Source organism: Eimeria mitis, genomic scaffold (assembly GCF_000499745.2).
Source record: "Eimeria mitis Houghton genomic scaffold, Emh_scaff2139, whole genome shotgun sequence".
In the NCBI taxonomy this organism is placed as follows: Eukaryota; Apicomplexa; class Conoidasida; order Eucoccidiorida; family Eimeriidae; genus Eimeria; species Eimeria mitis.
The window spans coordinates 7,296-7,722 of NW_013570462.1; the positions used below are offsets into that span (position 1 = coordinate 7,296).

Below are 427 nucleotides of genomic sequence, written 5' to 3' on the forward strand. Positions count from 1 at the left end.
TGCTGCTGCTTGTAGACGTAGCAGCAGCAGCAGCAGCAGCAGCAGCAACAGGTGCCCTGTCTGTCTCAGCCTGGCGGACGTCCAGTGCTGAGAAGGAAACAGAGCGAAGCGGGGTTATGCGGCGCACCAGCTCCTGCTGCTGCTGCTGCTGCTTCTGTTGCTGCTGCTGCTGCGTTGCTGCTGCTGCTGCTGCTGCTGCAGCAGCAGCAATTCCATCCTGGTCTCCAGCTGCTGCTGCTGCTCCCGCAGCTTCCTCGGGGCTTGGTGGGAGAAACGCGCCGTCGCCTGTTGGGCATCGCGTGGTGTTGTTGCTGCTGCTGCTGCTGTTGCTGCTGCTGCTGCTGGTGCTGTTGGTGTTGCTGCTGCTGCTGTTGCTGCTGACGTCGGTGCTGCTCGGCTTTCCCATGGTGCTGCACTGCAGCAGCAG

At 62.5% G+C, this 427-nt stretch overlaps 1 protein-coding gene across 1 annotated transcript in view; it reads right to left on the minus strand.

The window, feature by feature from the left end:
* The window catches only part of EMH_0049200 (uncharacterized protein), a gene marked incomplete at both ends in the record, with an annotated part of 7,961 nt that overhangs the window by 7,234 nt on the left and 300 nt on the right, over window positions 1–427 (minus strand). The window contains one exon of the mRNA XM_013496493.1: window positions 128–425. Within this exon, the coding sequence (XP_013351947.1) occupies window positions 128–425 (298 nt within the window). The remainder of the gene's footprint in view (window positions 1–127; window positions 426–427) is intronic.